Genomic DNA, 27782 nt, shown 5'->3' with positions numbered 1-27782 from the left:
TAGAATAGAATAGAATAGAATAGAATAGAATAGAACAGAACAGAGCTGGAAGGGACCTTGGTGGTCATCTAGTCCAACCCCCCACCCATAATGGCAGGAGACCCTCTACCATTTCAGACAAGTGACTGGCCTTTTCTTAAATACCTACTTTTTTAAAAAAGCTACATTTTAAGGGACTTGCTGAAAATTGACAGAGATAGATCTTAGATGGAACGACGCACAGAAAGTGGGAACTCCCAAGAAAATAGCCAGGTGGTTGGGTCCCCCCCCTGCCCCCCGCTCCCGACAGAGCTCCTTTGGACACAGGACCCACAGAGTCTCCCCTCCTGCCTGACCTGATGGAAGGAATAAATATAACCAGGGCCGTCCCTCAAGTAACCGGGTTCCGTGCCAGGTAGGGATTCAAAGGTTTTAAAACCACCATCTTGAATTGCACCCGGAAGCAAATTGGCGCAGCAACGCAGCTTGCGAAACCGCGCCGTAATCGTCCCTTTCTCGTTAGATTGGGGGGGCTGTATGCTACGGGGGTGAGGAATAAAATGCAGGCAATCCTCGCCTTACAACCGTTCTCTTAGCGGCCGTTCCACTGCCCTGAAAAAAAGGACCCGTTTTTCACACTTAACGACCGTTGAAGGCTCGCCCTGGTCCTGTGATCAAAATCTGGACGGTTAGCAAGGGGCTCATCTTTATGACGGTGTCCCAGGGTCGTCGCATAACCTTTGGAGGAGCAAAGACAGATTCACACGACTGGTGTTGTGCAGGGTTGTGTGTTTGTGTGTTTATTGATCTCTCTATAGATCTCTCTGCTGAGTCTCCCCCCCCTCAACACCGCCCCCCCCCCAATTTGCTGCTTGTTTTCTGGCTGCCCTCAGAAATGTTAGTTCCTCTTATTTGCAAGTAACTCTCAGGTGCTGGAGGACTGTAAGAAAGCCCTGGGGAGGTTTGGCAGAGAAATAATTCTCACCTCTTGCAGGGACCCTCCCAAGAGAGTTCTTGCCGCACCTGCCCAGGAAGCATCCGTCTCTGAGCCTCAGCAACAATACGATGGGTGGACCTCCACTCCCAGAATCCCCCAGCCAGCACGCTTTAAGAGGGGTGGGCTTCCACTCCCAGAATCCCCCAGCCAGCCTGCTTTAAGAGGGGTGGGCTTCCACTCCCAGAATCCCCCAGCCAGCCTGCTTTAAGAGGGGTGGGCTTCCACTCCCAGAATCCCCCAGCCAGCCTACTTTAAGAGGAGTGGGCTTCCACTCCCAGAATCCCCCAGCCAGCCTATAATAAGAGGAGTGGGCTTCCACTCCCAGAATCCCCCAGCCAGCCTGCTTTAAGAGGGGTGGGCTTCCACTCCCAGAATCCCCCAGCCAGCCTGCTTTAAGAGGGGTGGGCTTCCACTCCCAGAATCCCCCAGCCAGCCTGCTTTAAGAGGGGTGGGCTTCCACTCCCAGAATCCCCCAGCCAGCCTGATTTAAGAGGAGTGGGCTTCCACTCCCAGAATCCCCCAGCCAGCCTGCTTTAAGAGGGGTGGGCTTTCACTCCCAGAATCCCCCAGCCAGCCTATAATAAGAGGAGTGGGCTTCCACTCCCAGAATCCCCCAGCCAGCCTGTTTTAAGATGGGTGGGCTTCCACTCCCAGAATCCCCCAGCCAACCTGCTTTAAGAGGGGTGGGCTTTTCTTTGGCCACTGAACCAGAAGGACGGAAAGGGCGCTTGCTGTCATGGCCAGGTGTCAAGAGGACAACAGAACAACACAGTTGAAAGGGGTCTTGGAGGTCATCTAGTCCAACCTCTTGTTCAGACAGTACACGCTTTACAATTCAGACAAATGGCTGTCCAGTCTCTTCTTAAAAACCTCCAGGGATGGAGCAGCTACAACTTCTGAAGGCAAGTTGTTTCGTTGGTTAATCGTTCTCACTGTCAGGACGTTTCTTGTTATTTTTTAGTAAGGATCTCAGAACAGAGTTAGAAGGGACCTTTGAGGTCATTTAGTCCAACCCCCTGCTCAGGCAGGAATCCCTATACCGTTTCAGACAAATGGCTGTCCAGTCCCTTCTTGAAAACCTCCAGTGTTGGAGCATTCACCGCTTCTGGAGGCAGGTAGTTCCACTGGTTAATTATTCTAACTGTCAGGAAGTTTCTCCATGGTTCTAGGTTGCTTCTCTCCTTGGTCAGTTTCCATCCGTTGCTTCTTGTCCTGCTTTCAGGCGCTTTAGAGAATGGCTTGACTCCCTCTTCTTTGGGGCAGCCCCTGAGATCCTGGAAGACTGCCATCGTGTTCCCCTTCTAGTCCTTCTCTTCCTTAGACCAGGCACCCCCAATCCCAGCAACCGTTCTTCGTATGTTGCAGCCTCCGGTCCCCTGATCATCTTTGTTGCTCTTCTCTGCACTCTTTCCAGAGTCTCAAGATCTTTTTGACATCCTGACCATATAAAACACCTCCTTTTTTCTCCTGACAGGTGGATGTCGAGCAGGTGGACCCCCGAGGCCGAACTCCTTTGCACCTGGCCACCACGCTGGGCCACTTGGAGTGTGCACGAGTTCTCTTGCGGCACGGCGCAGATGTGGCCAAAGAAAATCGGTCTGGCTGGACAGGTGTGTTGCTTGGCAGGTGGAAAGCACAGCTGAGCATCAGCGCATTTGGTTTAGCAGAACAAGGTTTTCAGAGCTCCAGAATATACACGTAGTCCTCAACTTCAACAACCGTATCAAGTTATGTCAAACTTCCCTGTGGGAATTACGACCTGGTTCCGAAGTTGCAAATTCCCCAGCCAGCCTGCTTTAAGAGGGGTGGGCTTCCAATCCCAGAATCCCCCAGCCAGCCTGCTTTAAGAGGGGTGGGCTTCCAATCCCAGAATCCCCTAGCCAGCTTGCTTTAAGAGGGGTGGGCTTCCAATCCCAGAATCCCCCAGGCAGCTTGCTTTAAGAGGGGTGGACTTGCACTCCCAGAATCCCCCAGCCAGCTTGCTTTAAGAGGGGTGGGCTTCCAATCCCAGAATCCCCCAGCCAGCTTGCTTTAAGAGGGGTGGACTTGCACTCCCAGAATCCCCCAGCCAGCCATGCTTTAAGAGGGGTGGGCTTCCAATCCCAGAATCCCCCAGCCAGCATGCTTTAAGAGGGGTGGACTTCATCTCCCAGAATCCCCCAGCCAGCCTGCTTTAAGATTGGCTCAATCACCCACAGAGTCTTGAACTTTTTTTTTCTTCGAATGAAGGCCTGTTTTTTTTTTAATTTGATTGCAAAACTTCAAAGCAGAGTTTCTTAACCGGCAAACCAAAAGACGGGTGGACTTCCACTCCCAGAATTCCCCAGCCAGACTTCTTGAAGATGGCTGATCTTCATGCTGGCTGGGGAATTCTGGGAGTTGAAGTTGCAGAGGTTAAGAAACACCATCCTGACCGCCTGGCCTTCAGCAACGCATCACTGTGCCGAAAAGTGAAATGAAAGTCTTTTTTTTTTTAGGAAGTGAAAATCTTTTCACGGCTGCGTTTAACCGTTTCGATCAAGGACCGTTGATTTCCGGGTCTGAACATTTCCAGCTGGACCATTTCCAAAGTTATTTTCAAAGAACTTTTAATGAATTTTTTAAAAAACAATTTTCAAAGCAATTTTAATAAATTCACACACACACACACACACACACGCGGCTGGGAATGTGACTTTGTATATTCAAGGGTGTGGAAGTGTGAAAAAGTGGAGGTTGTGACTCTAAAGGAGCCCCCCCTTTCCCCCCCCATGCGTTGCCCGTAGAACACAATGCAAAGACGAGACGAGGATTTTATCCTGCAATGACACCCACTGCCCAGTTTGTTCAGTCCTCGGCTTACGACTACACTGGGGACCAGAATTTCCGTGGCTAAATAAGGCCGTTGTTAAGCGAGTTACACAATTGTTCAGCGAATCAGGCTTCCCCTCGTTGATTTTTGCTTGTCAGAGGTTGGCTGGGAAAGTCCCAGAGAGTGACCAGGGACTTTGCAACTGTCGTAAATACAGGGCAGTCCTCGACTTGCGACCACAATCGAACAAGCCCCCCCCCCAAATTTATGTTGATAAGTGAGAAATTGGTGAAGTAGATTTTGCCCCATTTCACAACTTTCTTGTTAAACGAGTAACAAAGTCGTTAAGTGAATCCGGCTTGTCCCATCAATTTCACTGGTCAGAAGGTCTCAAGAGGGTGTCACCTGACCCTGGGGACGCTGCGACCGTCATAAATACGAGTCAGTCGGCAAGCATCTTGAGTTTTGATCACGTGACGATGCGTCGTAAGTAACATACAGACTGTACAGGTGGTTGTCAACATAAGAACAGCTGACTTGTGACCGTTTTTCCGTGCCGTGGTAACTTCAGACGGTCACTAAACAGACCACCATAAGTTGAGGACTGACTGCATATTCGGGTGGCCAGGCGCCCAAATTTGGATCACGTGGCTGTGGGGAGGCTGTGACGGTCATAAGGGCGAGGACCCATTGTAAGTCATTTTTTTTCCCCACTGCCGTCGTAACTTCGGTCATGAAATGAGGACCATTGCAGTTGGGGGATGGACGGGTCTCCTGATCGTCTTCTTGCGTTGCAGTGCTGCAGGAGGCGGTCACAACTCAGGAGCAGGAGCTGGTTCAACTGGTGCTGCGTTACCGGGACTACCAGCGGGCCATCAAGCGCTTGGCCGGGATCCCTGTCCTGTTGGAAAAACTGCGGAAGGTCAGTCCGCCCCTCACCCCCTTCCTTGGTTCCCCCCTCCGTGTCCTTGTTGGGCATAATAATGGTGGTTTATGGTGCAAATCATAAGGGACGCGGTGGCTCAGTGGGTTAGGACGCTGAGCCTGTCGATCAGATGGTCGGCAGTTTGGCGGGTCGAATCCCGAGTGCCGCGTAGAAGAGTGAGCGCCTCTTACTCGTCCCAGCTTCTGCCAACCTAGCAGTTCGAAAGCACATAAAAAAAATGCAAGTAGAAAAATAGGGACCACTTCGGTGGGAAGGTAACAGCGTTCCGTGCGCCTTTGGCGTCTAGTCATGCCGGCCACATGACCACGGAGACGTCCTCGGACAAGCGCTGGCTCTTCGGCTTTGAAACAGAGATGAGCACCGGCCCCTAGAGTCGGAAACGACTAGCACGCCTGTGCGGGGGAACCTTTACCTTTACCTTTACCTATAGTGCAAATCACAAAGCAAAGAAGAATTGATTGCAGATTTGATCACGGCAGCTAGATTAGCGATGGCTAAATATGGGAGAAGGGAACTGGGTTATTGAAAGAAACGAGGGCTGTAAAGAAACATGGAATGTGGCCATAAGTGGTAAATTAGCAACAGAAATTAAATTTTTGAAAAAGGGGTGGTTAAAGTAAATAACTGTAATGAAATACGGGAGGATTTTAGAAAAGCAGGGTTGGTGGAACAGAAAGGAAATAAATCTACTCGGGAATATATGCTGTTTTGGAGGGGATAAGGGCACAATTGAAATATATTGTATATTGGTAGTAGTAGTAGTAAATAATAATAATAACAAGAACAAGAAGAACAAGAAGAAGCTGGAAGGGACCTTGGAGGTCATCTAGTCCAACCCCCTACTCTGGCAGGGAACCCTGCACCGTTTCAGACAAATGGCTGTCCAGTCTCTTCTTAAAAACTTGGAGCATTTGTTGGAGACGGTAAACTTCTCTGGGGGCTTCTCCCCTCCTCCAATTCAGACACACAGGTATTCCTCAACGTACGACCGCGAGGGGCCCCAGAATTTCTGTTGCTAAGCGAGACATCGGTGAAGTGAATTTTGCCCCGTTTTTACGACCTTCCTTGTTACAAATGTCTGTGGAGGTTCTGAGTCATCCAGGTTCAGGGTTGTCCCAAAGGTGCTTTTTTTTCAGGAGGCAAATGGATTTGTTTTTCCTTTGAAGAGGTTTCGCTTCTTATCCCGGAAGGTTCTTCAGGTTCTGACCGAATGATGGGGAATGGGAGGATTTATACTCCTTGCAGAGAGCCGGTCCTTTGCCTTTCGTTGAGACTACTTGGAGGTCCTTTCGTTGAGACTACTTGGAGGTTGACCTGTGCCCTCAGGGTCCCCCCGAATCAGAGTGCAAATGAGTGTGGAGCTTTCCTGGAACTGCTGAAATTACAATCCCTAAAAATTTAATTACTTCATTAGGTTCTATTCTATGGACGTTTTAGCACAATTGTGGATATTCCGCAACTTAACGACCGCAAAGGGGACTGAAATCTCGGTCGGTGAGTGAGGTGGTCATTAAACCGAGATGGCTGGAAATGCTTTACGGGATGTAAAATTCCGTTTAAGGCAGCCTTGCCCAATCCTGAACCTGTGGACTTCAAATCCCAGAATTCCCCAGCCAGCATAGCTGGCTGGGGAATTCTGGGAGTTGAAGTCCACGGGTCTTAAAGTCTCCAAGCTTGGACACCCCCGGTGCAATAACACATCCTGTTGCAACTTTGAATGGTCATTAAACAGCCGGTCGTAAATCAAGGATTACCTGGTCGTATGAATTCACTTATTCAGCCATGATCAGTTTACTGGGGCCATTTTAATTGCACTTTAGGAGGTTTGAAGAGTATCTGAGATTCAGTGGGATAGATACGACCAATGAATAATTAAACAGAGGAGTAAATAAAGGAAAATTAAATGGGAAATGAGGTTTCAGGCAGTCCTATTTCTCGCCTTAAATGTTTCCGAGATGCCAATCCTTAATAAAAACTCCCCTTCCTATTTTTAAATAATTGTATTTCCTCCCTGTCCTTAACCGCAGCAGAGAGTGTTGTCTGAAGGGCTTGCACGGACCGTTCTCTGCTTACGACCACAATTTCTGTTGCTAAGTGAGACAGGAGTGAAGTGAGCTTTGCCCCATTGTACGACCTTGCCTGCCATCGTCGTTAAGTGAATCATGCAGTTGCTAAATGAGTCACACGGCTGTTAAGTGAATCCGGCTTGTCGGAAGGTCGCAGAAGGGGATCGCGTGGCTCCCGGGACGCTGCGACTGTCGTAAATACGAGTCAGCTGCCGAGCGTCCGAATTTGGATCGCACGACCGCGGGGAGGCTGCGGCGGTGTGAAAAACGGGCAAGTCCCTTTTTCCTGTGCCGTCGTAATTTGGAAGGGTCGCTAAGTCAGTCGTCGTAAGTTGAGGACTATCTGTATTTCCTTTTGCCTCCCAGCTCTCCTCTGTTCTCTTCGTTGCAGGCTCAAGATTTCTACGTAGAGATGAAGTGGGAATTCACGAGTTGGGGTACGTTTGCATGCCGAAAGAAAGCAGCCGATGCCCCAGTTGGGAAGGGGCTGTCACCTGTTTTCCCCCCAAGTGGGGAAAAAAAACCCATGCCCCCCCCCTTAAGAAAAAAAATCTCCTCCCAAGGGGCATTTGCCGGAATTAGAAAAAGTCAAGATAGTGCCACGTGTGCAAAGTCTTCTCCTTTTTATGTTGTTGAGTGCATCCCAACGCGTGGGGCTTCAGTGCCACAGGCGAGTCAGCCATCTTGACTTTTTTGACCCACCCCATCCCAAACGCCCCTACTTTCCCAGGGCAGAGAACATGGCTGCCCAGAGTAAGGGGAGGACCTAATTCCAGGGACAGGATAAATTTAATAAGCCACCCAGAGACTCTTTGACACTGGGATGGGCAGCAGATAGAATGAATGAATTAATGAGTGAAGGAAGGAAAGAAGGAGAAGAGTGGGAGGGAGGAAGGGTGGAAGGAAGTAAGGAAGAAGGGAGAGGAAGGAAAGAAGGAAAGGGAGGGAGGGAGGAAATGAAGGAGAAGAGACGGAGGTCAAAAAAGGAAGGAAGGAAGGAGAAGGGAGGAAGGAAAGAAAGAGAAGGAAGAGATGGAAGGAAGGAAGGAGAGAAGCAAGGAGAAGAATGGGAGGGAGGGTGGAAGGAAGGAAGGAAAAGGGAGAAAAAGGAAGGAAGGAAGGAAGGAAGGAAGGAAGGAAGGAAGGAAGGAAGGAAGGAAGGAAGGAGAAGAGTGGGAGGGAGGAAGGGTGGAAGGAAGTAAGGAAGAAGGGAGAGGAAGGAAAGAAGGAAAGGGAGGGAGGGAGGAAAGGAAGGAGAAGAGACGGAGGTCAAAAAAGTAAGGAAGGAAGGAGAAGGGAGGAAGTAAAGAAAGAGAAGGAAGAGATGAAGGAAGGAAGAAGGAGAGAAGCAAGGAGAAGAATGGGAGGGAGGGTGGAAGGAAGGAAGGAAAAGGGAGAAATAGGAAGGAAGGAAGGAAGAGGGAAGGAAGGAAGGAAGGAAGGAAGGAAGGAAGGAAGGAAGGAAGGAAGGAAGTGGCACTCGCCCTCCTCTGCTTTTTCGCAGTTCCTTTGGTCTCCAAGATTTGCCCCAGTGACACATACAAGGTGTGGAAGTGTGGCCAGAACCTGCGGGTAGACACAACTTTGCTGGGGTTCGACCACATGACGTGGCAGCGTGGGAACCACAGCTTCATCTTCCGGGGTCAAGGTGGGTGGAAATTCTTGCAAGGCTATTTTCAAATTCACACCTGTCGGCGGCTCGTGAAAGCAGCCACGTTTTTCTTTTTCCGCTGCAGAAACTGTTTCCCTTCCATTCTGCCCCAAAGGGAAAAAAAGGGCGCGGTTGCTTTAAGAAGCTGATTAAACCGTCCTGCTTTCAGGGCTCAGCTCACTTAAAGCAGCCCCATCCTTTTTCCCTTCCCTGAAAAACCGGGGATTGAATAGATTGCTTCAAGGAGGCCCAGAGTTGTACTGTTTCCAACAGATCTCTCTACTCCCAAATACATGTTGATGGGTCCACAACCTGTGTTAACAATGCTTTATGAATACATTTGTTTCTGGGCTTAGGATACTCCAGTGTTTTTCCATCTTGGACACTCTAAGTGGGGTGGGCTTCCACTCCCAGAATCCCCCAGCCAGCCTGCTTTAAGAGGGGTGGATTCAACTCCCAGAATCCCCCAGCCAGCCTGCTTTAAGAGGGGTGGGCTTCCACTCCCAGAATCCCCCAGCCAGCCTGCTTTAAGAGGGGTGGATTCAACTCCCAGAATCCCCCAGGCAGCCTGCCTTAAGAGGGGTGGATTCAAGTCCCAGAATCCCCCAGCCAGCCTTCTTTAAGAGGGGTGGGCTTCCACTCCCAGAATTCCCCAGCCAGCCTGCTTTAAGAGGGGTGGATTCAACTCCCAGAATCCCCCAGGCAGCCTGCCTTAAGAGGGGTGGATTCAAGTCCCAGAATCCCCCAGCCAGCCTTCTTTAAGAGGGGTGGGCTTCCACTCCCAGAATTCCCCAGCCAGCCTGCTTTAAGAGGGATGGGCTTCCACTCCCAGAATCCCCCAGCCAGCCTGCTTTAAGAGGGGTGGGCTTCCACTCCCAGAATCCCCCAGACAGCCTGCTTTAAGAGGGGTGGGCTTCCACTCCCAGAATCCCCCAGCCAGCCTGCTTTAAGAGAGGTGGGCTTCCACTCCCAGAATCCTCCAGCCAGCATGCTTTAAGAGGGGTGGGCTTCCACTCCCAGAATCCGTCACACTGACTAGGGAATTCCGGGAGCTGAAGTCCACAAATCTTCAAGTTGCCAAGGTGGGAAGTTTAACCCCTGGAAGGATAAAAGTCAGATAATCAGAGTTTTTTCCCACTACGGCAATTCTTCGTGCAAAGACTTATGAGGCGAGGCTGCTTTCCGTAGTTGGACCAATTGGATGATGCTTTTGGGGAAGGGGCTTCGTTGAAAGAGGGGACCCCTCTGATTCTCCCTCCCCCTCCCCTAGATACCAGTGCGGTGTTCATGGAGGTGGATCACAACCGGCGGGTGGTCTACTCCGAAACGCTGGCGCTGGCTGCCCACGACCAGGAGACCATCCTCACAGCCATGCAGCCCACCGAGGAGCAGGTGACGGGGCGGCTGATGGCCCCCGTGGTCGCCACGCACCTGGACATGCGCAATATCGCTTTCGAGAGGTACGGGAAGGGAGCGCGGGAGGGTCCCACGGCTTGTCCCGGGTTCAAAACGGCCCGCATCCTGGCATTGACTGATGGACCAGGGGCATTGGGGGTGGGGGTAGGGGGGGCGGTCTCCGAAAAAAATCAAGAGAGCGGGGATGCAATTCATACACGTTTGGCAGCCCCCCCCCAACTTTCCTGGGCTGAAGTGTTAGAAGACCTGGCTTTGCTGACTGACTGGAGCTTCACAGAGGGACACGTAACCTGGTTATTAAACGGATGATGTCTGCAAGAGAACCACCCAGACTCAGAAAGCACCAAGGACCCCACAGTAGTCTTCCTCCCCCTCCCCCTCCCCCTCCTCCCCCCTTCTAGCACTGATGAGGTTCCCTAGTTGGGTCATGAAACGTCTTCAAGACAACAGCCCAGCTCAGAGGGTATCAAGGACCCCACAGTCGTCATCGTCCTCCTCCTCCTCCTCCTCCCTTCTAGCATTGATGATGTTGGGTCATGAAATGTCTGCAAGGAAGCAACCCAGCGGAGAGAGCACCAAGGACCCCACAGTCCTCCTCTTCCTCCTCCTCTTCCTCCTCTTCCTCTTTCTCCTCCTCCTCCTCCTCCACCACCACCTCCTCCCTTCTAGCATTGATGATGTTCCCTAGTTGGGTCATGAAATGTCTGCAAGGAAACCACCAAGCTCAGAGAGCACCAAGGACCCCACAGCTGTCCTCTACCTCCTCTTCTTCCTCCTCCTCCTCCTCCTCCTCCTCCTCCTCCTCCTCCTCCTCCTCCTCCTCCTCCTCCTCCTCCCTTCTAGCACTGATGATGTTACCTATTTGGGTCATGAAACATCCGCAAGAAAACCGCCCAGCTCAGAGAGCACCAAGGACCCCACAGTCCTCCTCCTCCTCCTCCTCCTCCTCCTCCTCCTCCTCCTCCTTCTAGCACTGATGATGTGACCTAGTTGGGTCATGAAATGTCTTGAAGAAAAACACCAAGCTCAGAGAGCACCAAGGACCCCACAGTCGTCGTCCTCTATCCTCCTCCTCCTCCTCCTCCTCCTCCTCCTCCTCCTCCTCCTCCTCCTCCCTTCTAGCACTGAAGATGTTCCCTAGTTGGGTCATGAAACATCTCCACGAAAACCACCCAGCTCAGAGAGCACCAGGGACCCCACAGTCCTCCTCCTCCTCCTCCTCCTCCTCCTCCTCCTCCTCCTCCTCCTCCTCCTCCTCCTGTCACATGACCTTGCTTTGTAACTAGCAATTATTTTGGGGTTTGGGGAAAAATGGCAGTCACAGCAAACCCTTGATTCATTTCATGAGCGTGTCAAGAGTTATGGCTCTATTATGGTCATAAGCCGAGAATGACTTATAACACATTTGGATAAAAAAATAACTAAATTACAGGGAGTCCTTGACTTACAACAGCCTGTTTAGTGACCATTTGAAGTTACAATGGCATTGGAGGGAAAAAAGGGACCTATGACCATTTTCCACACTTACGACCGTTGCAGCATCCCTACGGTCACGGGATCCAAATTCAGACGCTCGGCGACTGACTCGTACTTACGACGGTCGTCGCGTCCTTGGGGTCACGTGATCCCCTTTTGCGGCCTTCTGACGGGCAGAGTCAATGGGGAAGCCAGATTCACTTAACAACCGCGTTACTAATTGAACAACTGCAGCAAGAAAAGTCGTAAAACGAGCCAAAACCCACTTCGTCAATGTCTCACTTAGCAACATAAATTCTGGCCTCCATGGTCGTCGTAAGGCGAGGACTACCTATAATTCTCCCAATGATTCCTTCTTTCTCTCTCTCTCAGGAACAAGACGGGTATTTTAGGCTGGAGGAGCGAAAAGACCGAGGTGGTGAATGGGTACGAAGCCAAGGTGAGATTTCTGATACTGAGGACTAGAAGCTTGACATGTTTATAGGAAGAGGGGCAGGAAGGGGCAGAAACATACCGTGTGTCCCTTGGTCGACAGGTTTATGGGGCTTCCAACGTGGAACTCATCACCCGGACGCGGACCGAACACCTTTCGGAGCAGCACAAAGGAAAAACCAAAGGTGAGGATCGCTTTGCTTTCAGCCAAAAATCTGGATTATTATTTTTTTTTTCCTTGCTGAATTGTGCTGCAATTTCGGTCTGCAATCGCTCCTCCTGTTTTTAACACGGGTGTCATTATTGCTGCCTCCTTAAAAGGTTTCGCAGGTAAAGTCCTCGACTTACGACCACAAGGGAGCCCGAAATTTCCATTGCTAAACTAGACATTTGTTAAGCGAGTTTCGCCCCATTTTACGACCAACCTTGCCACCGTCATTAAATGAGTAACACGGTTGTAAAGTGAATCTGGCTTTCCCCCTCGACTTTGCCTGTTGGAAGGTGGCGCAGAAGGGGATCACGTCTCACACACACACACACACACACACACACACACACACACCAGGACACGGCAATCGTCATAAATACGAGTCGGTTGCCAAGTGTACAAATTTTGATCCGGGGGATGCTGAGATGGTCATAAGTGTGAAAAATGGCCAAAGATGACTATTTTTTCAGTGCGGTTGTAACTTTGATCGGTTGCTCAACAAACCGCTGTAAGTGGAGGATTCTCTGTAATTCATTTTGCTTTCTCATATTCTTTCTGCTCACCCCGTTTCCCTGGAGTGTTTGGACGTGTGTCTCATTAGAAATAATCCTAATTAAAAACAAAAAAAAGCAAAAATCCCTACCCCTGTCTGCCAACTTTGTGCTGTGCCCCAGATATGGCACAACTTTATATTATATTTCATCTCTAATTCATGTTCATTAGAATTAGAATAACGAGTTGGAAGGGACCTTGGAGGTCATCTAGTCCAACCCCCTGCTCAGGCAAGAAACCCTATACCACTTCAGACAAATGGCTGTCCAGTCTCTTCCTAAAAACTTCCAGTGTTGGAGCCTTCACAGCTTCTGGAGGCCGGTTGTTAATAATAATAATAATAATAAAGTTGGAAGGGACCTTGGAGGTCATCTAGTCCAACCCCCTGCTCAGGCAGGAAACCCTATCCCATTTCAGACAAAGGATTGTCCAGTCACTTCTTGAAAACCTCCAGTGTTGGAGCACCCACAACTTCTAGACTCTAGAGGCAAGGAGTACCTCTGATTACTTGTCTCCACTGTTAGGAAGTTTCTCCTTAATTCCAGGTTGCTTCTCTCCTTTGATAAGTTTCCATCCGTCGTTCCTTGTCCAGCCTTCAGATTTTTTGGGGAATAGGTTGACCCCCCCCTCTTCTTGGTGACAGCACCCCAAATATTGGAAAGCTGCTATCGTGTCCCCCCTCGTCCTTCTCTTCATTAAACCAAACCTCCCCAATTCCAGAAAATGTTCCTTATATGTTTTAGCCTCCAGTCCCCTGGTCATCTTCGTTGCTCTTCTCTGCACTCTTTCCAGAGTCTCGACATCTTTTTGACATCGTGGCGATCAAACACTGGATCGTCCCTCCACAAATTTCAAATTGAACCTGTTCCAAATTACACCCCTTTTAAACCACTTTCATCTCTTGCAGGTGGTAAAACCCCATTGCAGTCGTTTCTGGGCATTGCCGAACAACACGTGGGTCCCAACAACGGGGTGAGTAACTGGAAGAATAGCGCATGCGAGGGTCCTGGAACGTGGGAAAACAACCATTCAGATATTTTTCGGGGTGGGGAGGCAGGGGTCACCCACGTTCTGCTTCTTGCTTGTAGTTTGAAAATTATAATGATGATGATGATGATGATGATGATGATGATGATGATGATGATGATGATGATGATGTTGGAAGGGACCTTGGAGGTCTTCTAGTCCAACCCGCTACTCTAGCAGGAAACCCTATACCATTTCAGACAAGTGTCTGTCCAGTCTCTTCTTAAAAACTTCCAGTGTAGGAGCATTCACAGCTTCTAGAGGCAAGGAGTTCCAATGGTTAATTGTTCCATCAGGAAGTTTCTCCTTAGTTCCAGGTTGCTTCTCTCCTTGACTAGTTTCCATCCGTTGTTTCTTGTCCTGCCTTCAGGTGCTTTGGGGAATAGCTTGACTCCCTCTTCTTTGGGGCAGCCCCTGAGATACTGCAAGGCTGCTATCATGTCCCCCCTCATCCTTCTCTTCATTAAACTAGACAGACCCAATTCCAGCATCCGTTCCTTGTATGTTTTAGCCTCCAGTCCCCCGATCATCTTTGCTGCTCTTCTCTGCGCTCTTTCTAGAGTCTCAACATCTTTTCTACATTGTGGTGACCAAAACTGGATGCCGTATTCCAAGCGTGGCCTTACCAAGGCCTTGTAAAGTGGTATTAACACTTCACGTGATCTTGATTCTCTCCCTCTGTTAATGCAGCCTAGCACTGTGTTGGCTTTTTTGGCAGCTGCAGCACACGGCTGGCTCATATATAAGGGATCGTCCACTCGGACTGCGAGATCCCTCTCACACTTGCTAATAGAAGTAGTTCTTCACTTATGGCTGTGTGTTTAACTGCCGTTTCAAATTACAACGTTGCTGAAAAAAAGTAACTTAACCTGTCCTCACCACTTGTGACCATTGCAGTGTGTCCTGGTCACATGATCAAGAATTAGGCACTGGCGTGTATGAGCCCGCAATTAATTTTGCTAAGTGAGACATTAATTAAGGGACTCTTGCCCCATTTTATGACTTTTCTTCCCACCTCTGTTAAGTGAATCACTGCAGTTCTTAAGTTAGTCACACGGTCGTTAAGCGAATCAGGCTTCTCCCATTGACTTTGCTTATTAGAAGGTCGCAAAAGAGGATCGCGTGACACCCTCCCCAGGGTCACTGTGACAGTCACAAATGTGAGTCAGCTGCCAAGCATCCGAATGTAAATCGCGTGAGATGCAACGGTCATAAGTGTGAAAAACGGTCCGAAGTCCCTTTTTTCAGCCTCGTGGTAGCTTCAAACAGCCGCTAAATGAACTGTTGTAAGTTGAGTATTTACGGCGGTTGCATCTTCCTGGGGTCACGTGACCCCCCTTGTGACCTTGCCAGTGGGCTTCCAACAAGCAAAGTCAATGGGGGAAGCCAGATTCGCTTAACGACCGCATGATTCAGTTAATGACCGCAGTGATTCGCTTAACAGCCATTGCAAGGAAGGTCGTAAAATGGAGCAAAACTCACTTCACAGCTGCCTTACTTAGCAGTGAAAATTTTAAGCTCGACGATGGTCGTAAGCAGTGGTGGGATTCAGCCGGTTTGCACTACTTCGGCAGAACCGGTAGCTAATTTTTTGTTGCCCAGGCCCAGAATGGACTTCCGGAGGTGGCATCCACGCAGAGAACCGGTTGTTCACATATTTGAATCCCACCGCTAGTCGTAAGTCGAGGATTACCTGCAGTGAATCCCGTAGCAAGGAGAGGGTGGACTAGATCAGAGGTCTACAAAGTTTTGGTTGGTGGACCGGAGGGAAAGGGAGAGGCAAGCATTTTACACACACAAGCTTGCACACACACAAACAGGGTCGCGAGGATGTGTGATGCAAATGGGGGAGTGCTAGCGCCCACGTGACACTCGGTAGCACCACCCCGTTTTTGCTGCATAAGCGCTAGCACTGCCCTGTTCGCCGTGCGGTGCCCCTTTTCAGCCCCATTTTCGCCCTGCGGAGCCCCGTTTTTTCAGCCCCGTTTTCGCCGCGCAGTGCCTCGTTTGCTTAGCAGCAGAGGAGGTGAGCACGTGTACACAGGTGCGCGCACTGGCCAGCCTGCTCCACGGCCCCGCTGGCCAGCGCGCCACAGCCCATTAGTGGGCCGTGGCTCACAGGTTGGGGACCCCTAGATTGGATGATCTCTTAGGAGCTTTCTAATGCGGAATCTATGATTCTTGGGAAAGCAGCCTATTGGCCTCAGTTTCCCCAAAGTGTTTCTCCTGGAAGTTGCTTCCCCAGTGGTGAGACCCGCCTGTCACCCCCGTTTTTTTCCCTCTGACCTCCTGCAGGCTCTCATCACACAGACCCTGAGCCACGCCAACCCCACGGCCATCACGCCCGAGGAATACTTCAACCCCAATTTTGAGCTGGGGACCCGGGATATGGGGCGACCCATCGAACTCACCACCAAGACACAAAAGTGAGAGCAGAGCCAGAGGGGGGGCTGTTGGAGTGTTTTAGAAGGGAGGGGGAAACAAGCGGTGGGGGGAGGTGAACCCTTTCCTCACTGTGTCTTCCCCTTCCTCCCACAGGTTCAAAGCCAAGTTGTGGCTGTGTGAAGACCACCCTTTGTCCCTGGCCGAGCAAGTGGCCCCCATCATTGACCTCATGGCGGTCAGCAACGCCCTCTTTGCCAAACTCCGGGATTTTATCACGTTGCGCCTGCCGCCTGGCTTTCCGGTCAAGATTGGTGAGGGTCAATGCAAGGAAAAGGGTCAGGCCAGAAGACACATTGCCTATGGCAGGGGTCAGCAACCTGAAACAGTGAAAGAGCCACTCGGAACCGGTTCCCTCACAAAAGGAAAAACTGGGAGCCGCAAAAAATGTGTGCACATGTGCATACATGTGCGCATGCGCAGAACTGGGTTTAACTGAATAGTGGAGCCAAGGCGAGATATGCACCTACCCTGCATATTTGAATTGATTGGTTGACCTTTTATTGTCCCATTTTATTTTTTTTTGGACTGCACATGGCAGAGCACCGGGAGCTGCAGGAGATGGCTGAAAGAGCCGCATGTGGCTCCGGAGCCGCGGGTTGCAGATCTGTGGCCTATGGAAACCGCAAGCTTCTCTCCTGCATCTCTCACAGAGCAGAGAGATTGGAGAGAAAGGGATTTGAAGAGAGTACTGCAATCTCCCGGTTGTGCTTTGCGAACAGCTTACAGTACTCTCCCGTAGGTGAATTCTGGGACTTGAAGTCCACCCCTCTTAAAGCAGGCTGGCTGGGGAATTCTGGGAATTGAAGTCATTCCATCTAAAAGCAGGCTGGCTGGGGAATTCTGGGAGATGAAGTCCTCCCCTCTTAAAGCATGCCGGCTGGGGAATTCTGGGAGTGGAAGTTAACCCTTCTCGAAGCATGGCTGGCTGGGGAATTCTGGGAGTGGAAGTCCGCCCACCTTCAAGAATGCTGGCTGGGGAATTCTGGGAGTGGAAGTCCACCCTTCTTAAAGTTGCTGACGTTGAGGAACACTAGGCCGAATGCAGTGGGTTAACTCTTTGGTGGGTTTTTCTGAAGATGGCTGAACCAGTGCAAACCCCATTGTATGTTGGTGTCGGTGTGTTGGGGGGACAGGGGGAGAGAGAGCGAGAGCTGTTCTGCTTTACAGCGATGGTGGAAGATGGGAGTTGTAGTGCAAGACCCAGACCAGAGGCCGGTGAAGGAGACCACACGTGTGGGGGGTCTTCCTTCTGCAAAAGAGGCCTGCCTCTCACCTGGCGCTGACGGAGGCAGCAGGGCCGCCCTGCTGAGACGCACCTACACAAACACACCTCCGCCCTGCGCTTCCTTCCCTCTCGCCTGCAGAAATCCCCATCTTCCACATCCTCAACGCCCGCATCACCTTTGGCAACTTGAACGGCTGCGACGAGCCGGTGGTCTCCCTCCGCAGTACTGGCAGCCCCGGTAGCGATGCCCCCTCGCCCGGGAGTGACCGGTCCAGCATCAGCAGCTCCAGCTCCCTTGGTAAGTGGGGGTGGGCAAGAAGGGGAGGGGAGGGGCACAGGGGGTGGGGTGATACTGAGCGGGGGCAGGAGGTGCCCCGCAAAGCCAGGCGGGGGGGGTTTCGGAGGGGTCTGTCAAGCAAGTCAAGATGGCGTCACGAGCATTTGATTTATTGGTTCGACTCGTGTGCTGTCCGTCTCACTGTCCAAACGGCACCTGCAACAGGTAGTCCTCGACTTACGACCACGACTGAGCCCAAAATTTCCCATCACTAAGTGAGACAGCTATTAAGTTGAGTTTTGTCCCGTTTTTACGACCCCTCTTGCCGCAGTTCTTAACTGAACCCCTGCAGTTGTTAAGTTAGTACAGGTTATTCCTCGACGTACGACCACGGTTGAGCCCAAAATTTCCATCGCTAAGCGAGACAGCTATTAAGTGAGTTTTAGTCCCATTCTTACGACCTCTCTTTGCCACCGTTGTTAAGAGAATCGCTGCAGCTGTCAAGTTAGCATCACGGTTGTTAAGTGAATCCGGCTTCCCCATTGACTTGGCTTGCCAGAACGTCGCAAAAGGGGACTCTGCAGCCGTCATAAATGCGAGTCAGCTGCCAAGCGCCTGGATTTTGATCATGTGACCACGGGGCGTCTGCAACGGTTGTAAGTGTGGAAAAAAGGGTCATGAAGTCACTTTTCTCGGTGCCGTGGTAATTTCGAACGGTCACTAAAACGAAATGTCATAAGTCGAGAACTACCTGCAACTTGTGGGTTGCACGGGTGTCTAAAAAGGGGATGGCACCTCCATTGAAGACCACCTCTGGAGGTTTTTTACACACACACAAACACACACACACACACACACACACACACACACCCCCTAATATTTCTGGGCTTACCCACCAGGTGGGGTGGAGCCATCTTGGAGAACATTCTGGATCATTTATTTTTATATTTTCAATCATGCAGGCAGGGTTCAGGGCCCCCCCTCCACCCATTTGCCCCAAAATGCAGCCCTGGGCAGAGCCAGTTTCGCACTGAGATCACATCCAGATGTTTTTAGTCTTTCTGTTTCCAAAATTGGAAAATAAATATTGATTCATGTTTTCAGAGGCCTTGAGAGTGGGCATCCCTGGGAGTTGGTAGCGATTTGAGAGAGGTTATAATGAAAAAGAAAAGTGCTCAGTTCCTTGGGAAGTGCATTAAGTGGAGAGAGTTCCAAGTTCCTAGCCCGTCTTACCTCCTGGGGCTCTCCTAGTGGCCTCCCATCCCTGATCAAAACACAGTTTCTCCCCGCAAGTTGGTTGGTTATTCTCTTTGTGCACGCATGTGTGGAATTAGAGGCCCATTTGGGCCGGCTTATCACGTACTAAAATCCTGTAAAATTTGCAACGTCGTGTTGATCTGCAAAGAAAGGAAGAGGCCGAGGTGTGGTTAGTCCTCGACTTACGACTCGCAATTGGGACCGGGGTTTCTGTTGCTTAAGCGAGGCGTTTGTTTAAGTGGGTTGCGCCCGGTTTTGCGACCTCTTTGCCACGGTTGTGAAAGGAAAGGTTGCCGTTGTTTTAAGGGAATCGTGCGGTCGTTAAGCGAATCCCCTCTCGTTGGAAGCCAGCTGGGGGGAAGGTCGCAAAAGGGGAGGGCCGTGACACCCCCCCCAGGGCCCTGTGACCCTCCTGCCCAAATTTTGATCCCGTGACCGCGGGGAGGCTCCAACGCGTTGTGTGAAAAATGGCCGTATGTCACGTTTCTCAGCGCCACCACAAAAATGTTAAACGGGCGTAAGGGCGAGGATTCTGAGTGATTTCAGACAGCCACGAACCGAACGATTCGTAAGTTGAGGACCCCTGGTATTCGTGCCTCCCGCACGGCGCCCAGCTCGTTTGGTCAGAGGGGGCTGCTGCATCCCTCTGATGGTGGTTGGACCCCTCCCCCCATTCCTGCAGGCTCCTGCCGCTGCTTTGAAGTGGACCCCTCCCTCTTCGAAGCCCCCCAAAGTTACAGCATCGTCGGGAGACACCCGGAGCCGTTGCGGGAAGATGAGGACGACCTGTTGCAGTTCGCCATCCAACAGAGCTTGCTAGAGGCGGGCAGCGAATATGACCAGGTAGGGGACCACCGGCTTCGTGAGGTGGGGGGGTCTGGAGGGACCAGAAGCTGGGCATCCAGGGGCTGACCCAAGAGGTCAAGATTGTAGCTGTCAAACCTACTGCAACTTAGACCTCTACATCGAAACGATCCCCGTCTCCATTCTTGAGAAAGGTGTAAGTTTTACCAAAGTTAAGACGCAGCCCAATAGTAAGCCCTGGCTTGATTTTTGGGGGTGGGCCATTTGTCTGAAATGATATAGGGTTCCCTGCCTGAGGAGGGGGCTGGACTAGATGGCCTCCGAGGTCCCTTCCAACTTTATTATTGTTTTTATTATAAAAGCCATAGTCCAAAACTTAAGCCCTAGTTTTGGGGCGAGGCGCACCCCTAAAAATCAAGTGAGGGCAGGGCTGTGTGTGTGGGGGGTGTGAAGCTGTCCCACGTGTCCCGCACCCGCTTCCCTTACCGGTAGGACCACCACAGTCAGGTCTTCCACACCCCGACACCTGTCACACCACCGCTGCTCGACTTCTTCTGAGGCCGCTTGCCACGCATTGTGCCGTTGCCGTTTCTCGCGGCAGGCGCTGCATGGTGCTTTGGGCTGTTTCGGGCTGTCGTGTCATCCGGTCAGTTTCACTCACCAATATCCTTCATTCAACTCTGCAGATTGACAGCCCCCTCCCCCCAAAACCTGGTTTGTCCCTGCTAGTGACACAGATCCCAAAGCCAGGGATGGAAAAGACTGTGAATCTGTGTTGGAAGACCACTCAAGGGATCTGATCTGAGCTGGATCCGGTCTGGGTCCAGCACTAAGACGCTCTCATGGACAAGCTTAAAACCGAAGTTTGCTCTTCCATGCTTGTCACCATGATTGCTTCTCACCCGCTCTTCCCTACATGGGGTTCTTCCAGGGCGGGGGTTAAAGGATGACCCAGGTGTCATGACAACATTTGCCCAGTGACCTCATTGTGGCTTCTGCCAAATAGCCCTTTAAGGTGGGAATTGCCAACAGAGAAACTGTGGGTATCGTGACCCCTTCTGTAGTGGCTGCTAAAAAATTAAATCCTTATTTTGTACTGAAAAGGGGTCTGATTTCCATAAGGTCTCCTGAATTTTTGTAAGGTTTTCAGCATGTCGTGTTTTAATTGATCACTTTAAGGTAGCGTTTCTCAAACTTGGTCTGCCATATGCTAAATAAATAGATAAATCAACCTTGGTCACTTTAAGACATCTGGACTTCAACTCCCAGAATCCCACAATCGGTATTTTTTTTAAGACTTATGGACTTCAATTCCCAGAATTCTCTAATCAGCATGCTTTAAGCTGGTTGGACTTTCAGAATTCCATAATAGCATTTTTTTAAGACTTACGGACTTCAACTCCCAGAATTCCACAATCAGTATGCTTTAAGCTGGTTGGACTTCAACTCCCAGAATTCCACAATCATGCTTTAAGCTGGTTGACCAGCTGGCTGGGGAATTCTGGGAGTTGAGTTCCCCCCCCCCAATCTTAAAGTTGCCCAAGTGGAGAAACACTGCTTTTCTGGTGTCCATATTATTACATGACAATGGCCAGTTTGTTTAATCATGGCTTGAATGTGGCTTATGCCAGTAAACCGTGATTTAGGAAGGATCATGGGATGTGAAGTCCCAAGAAAGTAAACCATAGGCTGGTGTCCCATCTGAATCAATCTCTTAAGTATCCAAGTGACGGTGTTTGAGGGGGGTCAAAAATATCTGTTCTCTTCCCACAGGTGACAATTTGGGAAGCTTTGACCAACAGCAAACCAGGTACTCTGCCAGTGTCCCAGGAAGGGCGCAGAGTCTGCAGGTGAGTTTCTCTGCCAGTCTCACTTCCTCTTCCGGATATGTCAATTTTACTTCCTCATTTCCTGCCTGAGCAGGGGGTTGGACTAGATGACCTCCAGGGTCCCTTCCAACTTTTTCTTCTTCTTCTCCTTCTCCTCCTCCTCCTCCTCCTCCTCCTCCTCCTCCTCATTATTATTATTATTATTATTATTATTATTATTATTATTATTATTATTATTATTATTATTATTTATTAATCATTGCACAGTCAGCCAGATGTCCAGACTGGATTTGGCATTTTTGTCTACCTATCGAGTCCTTCCCAAGGACCCGGGATAGGCAGATGTGGATGTTGGATGGTATTACAGATCTCGTGGCAGGATGGAAGCAGTTCCTAGTAAGGCTGCCTTTTGCAATTGACTAATGGCGAATTTGTCAATGCCAATGATGGTGTTCAAGTGGTGCTTCAGATGATGATGATCATTATTATTATTATTATGCTTTTATTCATAAAACATGAAACTCAGTCAACTGAACACTCAAATTGACTGGCACTAATGGTTGACACGGGTTGCTGCCGGCATCCTAGGTCTCAACCAGGTATCTCCTTAAAATGTAAGATGTTCCGAGTAGCGCAGTTTTTTGTGGCTTTGCTGGAGTTATTGCGGGAAGCTGCAGTTTCTTGATGTGTTTTGCAAAGTTTTTGGACCTCGTTCCCAGTGCCCCGATGACAATGGGTATCCCTGTTACACGTTTCATCCATAATCGCGCAGTTTCGATGGCCAGGTTGCGGTATTTCGTATTTTTTTCCAGTTCTTTTTCTTCAATTCTTGCATCTGGTATATTATTATTATTATTATTATTATTATTATTATTATTATTATTATTATTATTATTATTATTCTGAACATCTGCCAACATCTGTCCTCTGTTTACCCTCCCCAGGACACCCCAGCACATGCCATCCCCGCGGCCCGCCGTCCCCCAGCAGCCACCCCCCAGAGCAGGCCAGGGTCCCGGGCTGCCTACGTACGCCGAGCAGCTGCGTCTGGCCATGGAGCTCTCCGCCAAGGAGCAGGAAGAAGCCGAGCGGCGTTCGCGCCAGGAGCAGGAAGAACTGGAACGGATCCTCCGCCTCTCCCTCACCGAACAATAGCCCCCCCCCTCGCCCAGGGGGTCTTGGGGAGGGCCACGCACACACAGCTCCAGCCAGCCCCTGGGGGCCACCAGCCAGCACTAACAGACTGTGCCTTCCCTCGTTCTGGCTCTGCTCATGCACAAACCTGGGCACCCCCAGGATCGGAGTGGGTCGGGGCGTGGGGGGCACAGCCGGGAAGGGGGGGCTGGCAGGGGGTCCAGACACGTTTCCCCTCTCACAGCTGAGCCACTTAATTTCACCCTTTTTGGATGGTGGGTGTGTGGGGGGTTAATCAATCCGACGTCGGCCGCTGTCCGGCTTTCCTCTCTGTTGCCCATTGTGGCAAAGAGGGGAGGGGGTCTCCCTCCCCCTGTTCCTTTTTCTGGGTTGGGGGCTGCAAGGCTCTGAGTTCTATCCATCGGGCAGCATCTCAGCCAAGTTTCCCCCTTCAGGGTACAAAAGCCCAGAGGGCCACCAGAGGGCGCAAGCACACACCCTCTCGTCCGGGGGCTGCCCTCTAGTGGCCAGCTTGATTTTTGCAACCCTAATTCGGGACCCCAATTCTTTACCTGGGTGCAATTGGAGAACGGCGGGAAGCCGCTCGTGAGGAGCTGTTTTGGAGTGGGGGGTGGGGAGCAAATTTGCAGCCTTAACACCTAATTGCCGGAAGGGAAGATGCTAGGTTTCTTGCTTGAGCAAGGGGTTGGACTAGATGACCTCTGGGGTCCCTTTCAATCCTGTTACTGGTGGTTCTCGACTTAGCAACGGCTCGTTTAGTGACCGTTTGGCATTACCGCAGCACTGAAAAAAGTGACGTACGACTGGTTTTTTTTCACACTTACGACCGTTGCAGGATCCCCATTTTTTGCCCACTTTTGGCAAAAATTACCTAAAATGGGGTCATGTGACTGGGAAGCTGCAAAAGGCCTGACATATGGTCCTGTGATCACTTGAGGAGGGGGGGGTCAGCCTTGTGAACTTCGGAACTGCTTCGTAAGTAGTTCACCCTAACCGGTCATAAGTTGAGGAATTCCTATACAGGTAGTTTAAAATTACGACAGTGCTGGAAAAAAATAACTTACAGCCTGTCCTCCCACTTACGACCACTGCAGTGTCCCCTGGCCACGTGATCCAGGTTTAGGCACTTGCCAACCGGCCTGTACAGTTAGTCCTCAACTTATGACCACAATCGAGACCAAAGTTTCCGTTGTTAAGCAGGACAGTTATTGAGTTTTGCCCTGTGTTACCCCCCTTCCTTGACACCGTTGTTAAGTGAGTCACTGCAATGGTTAAGGTAGGCACACGGTCGTTAAGTGAATCCGGCTTCCCCCGTGGACTTTGCTGGTCAGAAGGTCTCAAAAGGGGATCTCGTGACTTCAGGACGCTGAAACCGTCATAAATGCCGGTCAGTTGCCAAGCGTCTTGAGTTTTGGTCACGTGACCAGGGGGGGGGAAACGCTGCAACAGTTGTGTGAAAAGCGGTCCTAAGGCACTTTTTTCCAGCACCGTCGTAACTTGAAACGGTCCCTAAATGAACGGCTCTACGCTGAGGACCGCCTGTCTTGAATTCAGGAAACGCAAAGGGCCAAAAAAAAAAAAAAGAGGAAAAAGGAGATTATAGTTAGTTAATCCTGGTTTAACTGAGCACAGAGCCCGAAGGGTGGATCTAGAAGCCTTGTCAATTTCGGGACGAGCACATTTTAAAAAGCGGGCGGGGCTCGGTGCCCTCTTGGCCGCCATCTTGACTTTTTTGACCCCCCCCAATGAAGACCTTCCTAGAAGCCAACGAGAACTTCTGTCTTGGCCGAGCACAAAAACGGAGGGGCGAAAAGCCACCCCGAGATGTTTGGGGGGACCCCCCCATGGCAGCGTGTCTCCCCCACCCGTCCCGCACACCCCCAGTTCTTCACCAGTTGCACCAAGTGCACTTAGCCCCACCCCCTGCCTGCCAATCAGGTCTCCACCCGCCTTCTGGGGCTTCCTTTCCTGGCTGCCCCCCCCCAGCTGATCCCCAATAGGTGCAGGGCCATTTGTGGGGTACCCAGGCTGGCCTTAGGGTGGGGGGCAAGAGCAGGCAGGGCGTGGCCTCTCCAGGGCCAGCAGTGGGGAGGGAGGTGGGAGGCACAGCGTGGGGGGAGGGCAGCCCGGCACCCCCTTTTCTCCCGTCGCCTCCTCCAAAGCCTGGGAGGTGGGCTGCTAAGGATCGCCTCTCTTCCCATCTGGGGCCCCCTCCCCAATTGCCGGTGCCCCCTGCAAGGTCGTTACTATCCTGTTGTTCCATGGTGCTAACCTCTTGGTGGTGGGGGGGGTGGGACCCCTCTGCCAGGGTAGGGGGGAGGATGGTGGGGGAGGAGAGGAACAGCCCGCTCTCTCTTCCATTCCTCCCCAGGGAAGCCAGTGGGGGCCCTGCGTTTTTCGAGGGGGGTGGGTGGGAGGGCCAGATGGGCTAAGGTGAAGCTACTATAGCGATTACAAAAAGGGGGAGGGGGCTTCCGGGCACCCCACACATCCGGGGCGAAGGCGATGGAGACGCACCTCCCGTGAGCCAGGTGTGTTTACCTGTACAGAATCACCAATAAAATACCTTAAGAACCCTCGCTTGTTTCTGCCTATTTGGGGTGGGGGGGTCAGCAGGCTGCACCTGGGACGGGGAGGGGGGGAAAGGCTCCTTAAATTTGGAAGCTGGCAGCGTTTGCAAATGGGACCTGCCACTTCTTCCGGTATAGAGGTAGAACTCCCCCCCCCAAAAAAACCCAATTGTTTGAAATGGTATAGTGTCTCCTGCCTGAGCAGGGGGCTGGACTAGAAGATCTCTAGGGTCCCTTCCAGCTCCTATTTTATTCTAGTCTAGTCTATTCTTCATTCTTCTATATTCTATTCTATTCTGTTCTATTCTATTCTATTCTATTATTAATTTCTATCCTATCCTATCTTATCCTATCCTTTGGAGAATAGCTTGACTGCCTCTTCTTTGGGGCAGCCCCTGAGATGCTGGAACGCTCCTATCATGTCCCCCTTCGTCCTTCTCTTCGTTAAACTAGACAGACCCAATTCCAGCAACCGTTCCCTATATGTTTCAGCCTCCAGTCCCCTGATCCTCTTTGTTGCTCTTCTCTGCACTCTTTCCAGAGTCTCAACATCTTTTTTACATCGTGGTGACCAAAACTGGATGCCGTATTCCAAGCGTGGCCTTACCAAAGCATTGTAAAGTGGTATTAGTACTTCACTTGATCTTGATTCTCTCCCTCTGTTAATGCAGCCTAGCCCTGTGTTGGCTTTTTTGGCAGCTGCAGCACACGGCTGGCTCCTATTGAAGTGATTGTCCACTAGGAGTCTCAAGTTCCCTTATTATATTTTGTTATTAATATATTTTATTAATTTATTTTATTAATATATTTTGTTATTATATTTTGTTATATGTTGTTATTAATGTATGGAGAAGCCCTTAACATATCTCCACGACGGAGCCCAACATTTTCATTGCTGGATGAAACATTTGTTAAACGAATTTTGCCTCGTAATACGACCGTTTGTGCCACAGTTGCTAAGCGAAACACTGCACTGGATAAGTTAGTGACACGGTCGTTAAGCGAAACACCCCCCCCCCGTGGACTTGGCTTGTAAAGAGGTCGCAAAAGGGGATCACGTGACACCCCTCCCCCCCAGGGACACTGCCACCGTCATATCTACGAATCAATTGCCAAGCGTCTGTGGATTCCCTGAGCACGGGAGATGCCGCGACGGTCATAAAAGTGACAAACGGTCCTTTTTCAGTGCCATTGTAACTTTGAACGGTCGCTAAATGAACTGTTGTAACTTGAGGACTGCCTGCGTTGCCCTTTTGGAACAAGGGCGTCTGGTAGCTTTGCAGAAATAACCTCTTCTGATTTAACACGTTCGATTCAAAGGCAAAAGACTTTGTGAGTCCTCGGCTTTCGACAGTTCGTTTAGCGACGGTTTGAAGTTACAACGGCGCTGGAAAAAAGTGGCCTATCACTGTTTTCCACACAGCTATTGCAGCGCATGCGCGCGCACACACACACAGTGTCACGTGATTAAAATTCGGCCGCTCGGCAACTGACTTGTATTTACGACGGTCAAAGCGTCCCGGGGGTCACACAACCCCCTTCTGCGACCTCCCGACAAGCAGGATTCACTTAACAACTGTGTGACTCATTTAACAACAGCCCGATTCACTTAACAACGACGGCAGGAAAGGTCGTACAATGGGGCAAAGCTCACTTCACCCCTGTCTCACTTAGCAACAGAAATTGTGGACGTAAGCTGAGAACGGTCCGTGCAAGCCCTTCAGACAACACTCTCTGCTGCGGTTAAGGAGGGGGAGGAAATACAATTATTTACAAATAGGAAGGGGAGTTTTTATTAAGGATTGGTAGCTTGGAAACATTTAAGGCGAGAAATAGGACTGCCTGAAACCTCATTTCCCATTTAATTTTCCTTTATTTACTCCTCTGTTTAATTATTCATCGGTCGTATCTATCCCACTGAATCTCAGATACTCTTCAAACCACCTAAAGTGCAATTAAAATGGCCCCAGTAAACTGATCATGGCTGAATAAGTGAATTCATACGACCAGGTAATCCTTGATTTACGACCGGCTGTTTAATGACCATTCCAAGTTGCAACAGGATGTCTTATCGCACCGGGGGGGTGTCCAAGCTTGGAGACTTTAAGACCTGTGGACTTCAACTCCCAGAATTCCCCAGCCAGCTATGCTGGCTGGGGAATTCTGGGATTTGAAGTCCACAGGTTCAGGATTGGGCAAGGCTGCCTTAAACGGAATTTTACATCCCGTAAAGCATTTCCAGCCATCTTAAAACGTCTCGGTTAATGACCAACTGACTCAACGACCGAGATTTCAGTCCCCTTGGCGGTCGTTACGTTGAGGAACACCCATAACCGAGCTAAAACATCCATGGAATAGAACCTAATAAACTAATTAATTTTTTAGGGATTATAATTCAGACCCACATCGATGGGAGAACGGAGGGGGGTCCCTTTGAGTAATGTCCTCAGTGCAAAAAGTCCCCGACTTACAACCATTCGTTTAGTGACTGTTCGAAGTGACAACGGACCTTAGGATCCTTAGGACCTTAGGTCCTAAGGACCTTAGGATCCGTTGTCCACACTTGGTTCAGACGCTTGGCCACAGACTCGTGTTTATTACGGCTGCAGTGTCTCGGGTTGACGCGATCCCCTTTTGCGACCAAAGTCAAGTGGTGGGGGGAGTCAACGAGATTCGCTTA

General features: G+C 50.5%; 1 protein-coding gene and 1 long non-coding RNA gene across 2 annotated transcripts in view; one reads left to right on the top strand and one right to left on the bottom strand.

The window, feature by feature from the left end:
* The window catches only part of ANKRD13B (ankyrin repeat domain 13B), a 31036-nt gene extending 8357 nt beyond the window's left edge, over positions 1–22679 (top strand). Inside the window, exons 2-15 of the mRNA XM_083379725.1 lie at positions 2451–2586; positions 4565–4689; positions 7171–7216; positions 8284–8427; positions 9701–9890; positions 11695–11761; positions 11858–11939; positions 13422–13486; positions 15836–15966; positions 16079–16236; positions 17350–17508; positions 19427–19587; positions 21322–21398; positions 22322–22679. Of these exons, the coding sequence (XP_083235851.1) occupies positions 2451–2586; positions 4565–4689; positions 7171–7216; positions 8284–8427; positions 9701–9890; positions 11695–11761; positions 11858–11939; positions 13422–13486; positions 15836–15966; positions 16079–16236; positions 17350–17508; positions 19427–19587; positions 21322–21398; positions 22322–22532 (1752 nt within the window). The 3' untranslated portion in view covers positions 22533–22679. The remainder of the gene's footprint in view (positions 1–2450; positions 2587–4564; positions 4690–7170; positions 7217–8283; positions 8428–9700; positions 9891–11694; positions 11762–11857; positions 11940–13421; positions 13487–15835; positions 15967–16078; positions 16237–17349; positions 17509–19426; positions 19588–21321; positions 21399–22321) is intronic.
* The window catches only part of LOC310632899, a 339863-nt gene that overhangs the window by 12715 nt on the left and 299366 nt on the right, over positions 1–27782 (bottom strand). The window lies entirely within an intron of this gene.

This window comes from Vipera ursinii (assembly GCF_947247035.1).
Source record: "Vipera ursinii genome assembly, chromosome: 1".
Classification (NCBI taxonomy): domain Eukaryota; kingdom Metazoa; phylum Chordata; class Lepidosauria; order Squamata; family Viperidae; genus Vipera; species Vipera ursinii.
The sequence above is the reverse complement of the archived record's forward strand: the minus strand, read 5'-3'. Positions and strand labels throughout refer to the sequence as shown.